The sequence below is a fragment of the Mytilus edulis genome, chromosome 11, assembly GCF_963676685.1.
Source record: "Mytilus edulis chromosome 11, xbMytEdul2.2, whole genome shotgun sequence".
In the NCBI taxonomy this organism is placed as follows: Eukaryota; Metazoa; Mollusca; class Bivalvia; order Mytilida; family Mytilidae; genus Mytilus; species Mytilus edulis.
The window spans coordinates 77715653-77722027 of NC_092354.1; the positions used below are offsets into that span (position 1 = coordinate 77715653).

The 6375-nt window shown below is 34.2% G+C and overlaps 1 protein-coding gene across 1 annotated transcript; it reads left to right on the forward strand.

The window, feature by feature from the left end:
* Positions 1–624: 624 nt before the first annotated feature.
* On the forward strand, positions 625–2332 carry LOC139496340 (uncharacterized). The gene has a single exon (XM_071284858.1). It carries the CDS (start codon positions 678–680, stop codon positions 1695–1697), a length of 1020 nt encoding a protein of 339 aa, XP_071140959.1. The 5' UTR covers positions 625–677; the 3' UTR covers positions 1698–2332.
* The last annotated feature ends 4043 nt before the right edge of the window (positions 2333–6375 follow it).

Genomic DNA, 6375 nt, shown 5'->3' on the forward strand with positions numbered 1-6375 from the left:
GCAATCATACATGTACTAGGTTTGAACGTTGTTTTCAACTTGTATATATATATATTTCAGATTTTCTTCTTCTGTGCACTGTTCTTAAACGTGAATGCAGTCTTTATAGACAAACACACCCTTTTGGACGATACGATTTACTCGAGAGATGAACTTGTGAAAGCGTATTTTGATAGAGGCTACACAAATCTGAAAATAGTAAATGCACTTTCAGTCGGTCATGCAATTTACTTAAGTGCCAGTCTTTTTAAGAATCAGGCAATTTAGGTAAAAATCAAAACATGATCAGAAAAAAACCCACCGAGCTAATCATGCTATTTAATACTAATCATCATCCTGAGTTAAAAATAATTGGTCTTTCGTTTGTGTGTGTCTGGTAATATTAAATAACTTGGTTAGAAAATTGGTTAGAATGATAGCAAATTACAGAGTTATCTCCCCTTATTTGTTAATTTCTAGTGCATTTCAACCAAATTGTATCTTCTATTACCAGAACAAAAAACAGAAATGATTGTTATTTTTGTGCATAACTACATTTTATGAACTGAAATCAATGTCAAATTGGGTGGGTTTTTTTGGTCATGTTTTCACCACTGCCTGATTCTTAGGCAGACTGGCACTTAAGCATTTCAACGATTAAAAGACTTTTACGACGGTTAAATCTTAAACGTCGTACCATGAACAGTAATTTGGAAGATGTGGTATCTGCGATATTGAAAGAAAAAAAGGATTCTGGGTCTTGTTTGGGATATAGATCCATGTGGAAAAGGTTAAAAATAAGTCACGGTCTAAAAGTGAAGCGGGATGTTGTCATGACTGCCATGAAAATTATTGATCCAGAAAGTGTAGACAGAAGAAAGAAACATAGATTAATTAGGCGGCACTACGTAAACCCTGGTCCTAACTTTATGTGGCATATCGACGGCAATGACAAGTTAAAGCCATACGGCTTTGCTATTCACGGTTGTATTGATGGGTTCTCTCGACGTATCTTATGGTTGGAAGTAGGGCCGTCAAACAAAAATCCCTATATCATAGCTTCGTACTATCTCAACTGCCTTCGGAGATTGAAAGTAACACCAAAAATTATAAGAGCCGATCTTGGGACAGAGAATCAGGTTGTCAGCTTCCTTCAAACTTATTTTCGTTTTAGCGATAACGATTGTTTAAATGGCCAAAAAAGCTTTATTTTTGGCAAAAGTTGTCATAATCAAAGAATAGAGTTCTGGTGGAGTATTCTTAGAAAACAGTTTAACGATTGGTGGATGGCAATTTTCAAAGATTTACGAGATTCTGGAAAATATGATGAATCGGATCCATTGCATTGTGATTGTTTACGCTTCTGTTTCACACGTTTGATAAGAAAGGGGCTCAACAATATTGCCTCAGAGTGGAATCAGCACCGTCTGCAGGTACGAAAGCAAAGAGATTTTGATTGTGCACGAGGTATACCAGACATTTTGTACTTTTTACCAGAGGCTGTTAATACAGAAAGCTTTGGAACAGCTGTTAATGATGACGATATAAATACATGTTATGAAATGTACGTTCGTGAACTACCAAATCTATATGGTTGTAGTGAAAAATTTCTTGAGATTGTCAATATTATAAAGCCTAATTACACTCAGCCAGAAAACACAGATCAGGCATTGTCTTTGTTTATGGAGTTGATTTGTATATTAAATGAACTATTATAAGGTAAAACAAGAAGGGAAATCCCATTTTTTCTAACGAAGTGATAAATATTATTTTTCAAAATTTTCTATACTTTGTTATTTACAAATATAAGATTGCTATTCATTTCAAATATACATGTATCAAAACCTGGAGCGAATATGTTTATACATTTCATCTGTGTCTAACATGCTGGTACCCCAAAATAACGTGTTGCCGTCATTGTATTATTATGAAATGTCGTTCTAGTCTACACCGATTCTTCCATTTGCGGAATGATATTCTTTCATACGTATATTCGTAAGAAAAATAATTTAAAAGTGAAAATTTCCATTAAGATGAGATTTCACTTGGTTGGATCCATTGTGATTTCTACTGATGTTAAAGAAATCGACAAACTGACATTTTGTATACCTGAAATAACTTTTCAAGAAAATAACCAACAAAAATGTCAACACAATAGAAGACAACATGCAGAACCGTATTATAATTTGTCGCTATTTAAACTGAACTATGTGATGTTGATTCATGCCGGTTTTTTTTACTGTAACAGTTGTTGTTGTATTCAATAGTGACTGTAGCACATCTAAATTACTTTAAATATATTTAATTGAGTAAATATTCTGTATTATCATACCTCAGTTTGTATTTTTTTAATAAAATTATGGACGAAGGGATTTATTAATTTTAAGAAATTGAAAAAGACTATTTACCGGTTGATATTTTTAAAGAGCAAATACGTGGTATTATGAACTATTTCACGGCTGACACTCGGCTAACCGAGAGATTGGTCGGTTAATCTATTTTGAGTATGCGGCTATATGGGCGATTGGTCTGTTAATCGGGTTGGTTATACGTCTGTTAAGAGTAAAACGCTTAATTTAATGTTAAACTCTATTAAATATACAGATTTTTGGCATGTTATAAGAACCAAATAAAAAAAAAAAAGAAAAGTGTCTGACAAAATGATATCTATCATAGAACATTTTGCACTTGTAAAAACATTTCTTAGTCTGCGCAGTTTTCAATAAAACTAAAAGGTGTCGCGCAAGTATGTAGTATTTATGCTTATACGCATAGCATTTTTTTTTAATAAAAGGCGAAACAAACAAATTTAGATATCATTTAAAGGACAAAAAATAGCACTGTGGTTCTAAAAAATAAATTGACATTAGTAAATATTTCATAATTGTAAAAAAACGTGAATAATACCACGTTTTAGTGAAAATTATGGGAATAAAGTCTGTTAATGGGTTGGACAATTGAAATTGTGTCAGTTAAAAGTTATTTAGCCACGACAATAATTTTGCACACATTTTCCCGTAAAAAGGTAATTGACTGATTTATAGTTTCAAAATATATTAACTGGATGCTAACATTTGACTCTGTGTAATAAAACACTTATTTACCAGTTATTCTGACAATAACAAGTGTATCAATGATTGACCCTCGGCTATGTTTTGTTTTTCTGCGTGGTTCAAAGTTTTTCTTGTTGAAAAATGTAGATGCTTATTCCAAATAGTAAGCTGTAGTTTATGTGTGATATTTATGCGCCCGTTTACGCAACGTATTATGTTGGTATTCAGTTATGGTGTTTTATTTATCAAAAAAGGAGACGTTTTCAATTTTTCAATAATAACTCAAAATGTTTTCAGCAGTTTTTATAACACTTTGCTGACTGCTTTGTATCTAAATAACCCCCCTTTAGTTTAAAAAAAAATAAAAAAATTCTGATATATGACATTGAGGAGTTCATTATTTGAGAAAGCGTCGGGCGTATATACATGCGCTCATGACGCACACATTTGTTCGTTTTTGCATGAACTGATTTTGTGTCGTGGATTTATATTCATATCCTTTATTTTACTCATGCTATTTATGACATCAGGCACTTTCCAAGAAATCCGGACGTACTGAAACGAGTTAAAGAAACCTCAACATTGTATTTATGGTTAATTCGTTTTATTCCGGAATATAACATGAAACATTTGCCATTGGACTTTAAGTAAGCAATTGTCATATCTTTCTAAGAATTTTTCATGTTCAATTAAAATAATCCGCAAGCTAGAAATGTCTGGGCGTACGCTGTTACACATATATATATTAAAATGCTTCGCTGAGCGCAGCCTGATACGACCAGTGGATACGACCACAGATGTCGAACCCTGAGCAGATGTGGCAAGTTTGGACACAATATTCAAGCTTGCTACTGTCTGAATTTGGATTGTGATCAAATTGACATATTTTAAGGTATGTGACACAAAATAAATGTGGTAAAAGTGTATTGCGCAATCATGACTGTGCAATTGAAAATTTCTTGTTGAAATTTTTCTTAAATTTGAAATTTCAAAACAATTTGAAGAAAAAAATATGAACCCTTCAAAAAATTAGGAAACCTCCCCTGGAGTAATTACCCCTAAACTCCAACCCAGCCTTCCCTTTGTGGTATAGAACCGTACAGTACAATTTTAGATAGATCCATACACTCAAACACAAGTTATAATTGTCGGGAAACAAGAAAAAATGCTAATTTTCGGCCCCGTTTTTTCTGGATGTTTGGGGCAATTACCACCTTACTCAATCCTAGCCTTTCCTTTGTGATATGGACATCTGTGGTACAATTTCAGAGAGATCCATACCAATACACAAACGTTATTGTGTTTGGCCCCTTTTGACCACTTATTCCTAAACTGTTGGTACAATAACCCCTTACATCAATCCCACCTTCCTTATATAAGATTGAACCTTCTTGTAAGATTTCATAGAGATCCATTCACTTTAACTATAGTTATTGTCGGGAAACCAAATGTGTCTTCGGACGACGACGACATCATAGCAATATACGAACCCAAAGACACCATAGCTATAGTATAGGGAAAACGGTACTACATGTATTACATTTTCCTAGCATTAGGTCGGCCTGTTGTGTACTCAAGACAGGTGAAGAAAGTCAACTTAGGAGCGCTGTGATTGGATGTTAGGGTACAATATATTTTTTTTAATTTATTTATGAATAACTGCAGTATTACTGTATATATTTACAATATTAATTTTGAAACCTATAAAAATATTTTCTAGAGAAGTTTTCGAAAAGACTTCCACAGATATGACTCCTTTAGTGTATTGTTCTCAAGAGGTATTCTGAATCCATCTTCATCTTCATCTCCAATAATTTCAATAAAATGTGTGTTTTTCTGAAAAATAAAAATATCATAAAATTCTTTTAGAGAACCACCAAAATGAAACTAAACATGACATATATGTTCCTTATGAGGTGCTGAACAAGTGTTGTTACATTGAAGCCGATCCACCATCCAAGATGGCCATCAGCGGTGAACTTCGTTTAACATAGGACCCTATGGACAATACAAACACAAGTATTCTTACGGAACCACTGAATGAAATGAAAACGATTCATCATCAAAGATGGCTAAAAGAGGGGACTATATTTAATATTTTAGGACCCTATAAACAAAACATTCAAATGTCTTCTTTTAAGCACACTGAATGGAATGAAACAAACATATTAACATGAATAATATTCGAGAGAGGCACCAGTTTTGAATTCTGTGTCCAAAACGGACGTTGATTAGAGAAGCTCAAGATCGGACGTCGATTAGAGAATGCCAAAAAAATGGACGTCGATTAGATAGGCATAACATTGGCTGTCGATTTTGGAATGTTATTTCACTGTGACGTAACATTTGGACGTCGATTTGACGGGAACGGACGTATATTAGAGATCGGATGTCGATTCGAGTCTTACATATGTTCTGTGTGTGGCTTTATCAACGATAATAATAACACTGAATGGTGACCAGTGAGATGCCCTAGCTGCAGTGACGTCATTTAGAACTGTTCTACAATCCTGACAGGTTTTGTCAGTTCTACGGCTAGAACAGTTTTAGATAGTTATATGGTTAGAAATGATTTAGTAAGTTCTGCTGACAGTTCTACGGTTAGAACTGATTTGGTCATTTCTGCTGACAGATCTACGACTAGAACTGATTTGGACAGTTCTACCCAAGAACTGATCCTGACAGTTCTACATAGAACAGTTCTAGGGTAGAACTGTTCTAGGTTGATCTGTTCTGTGACAGTTTAGAACAGTTCTATGACAGATTAATCTGACAGTTCTAGAGGTTAGAAGTGATCTCCACTGTACATGTACAAGGGAAATAATTTTAATAAACAAAAAACATTTATTTTGTTTTTTGAAACTTTTTATTAATATCTTGAAAGCTTCTGATGACTTAACATTTTACACACAAAATAGACTGACACGATCGCAAGATATTTTCGATTAAAGCTAGATTCACACTGCCGATCAGATCAATTATATACCCGATTACTCAAATTTCCACGATAAAGCGTATCCAAGTTCTTGATCGGGCCTGTTTGGGAATTTCGACCCGACTGCTACCAGACCATCAAAGCCTCAAATTCGACCATGAACGGCTACTTCACGACTTCTTCACGACTGAAACCCGACCACTAATTCAATACCTTTTCGATGATCCCGACATGATCTTTACTCGACTTAATCAACAATACTCGATCTCAACCCGATCCTGACCAGACCAGATCAACCTGATCGTATAATAGTGTTGGTCGCAGAAATGATCAGTTTTGGTCGGTAAGAACATTTTCAGTATAAAACGTACAATGTTTAAAATGTCTATTTTTTTAGCGTCCGCCACA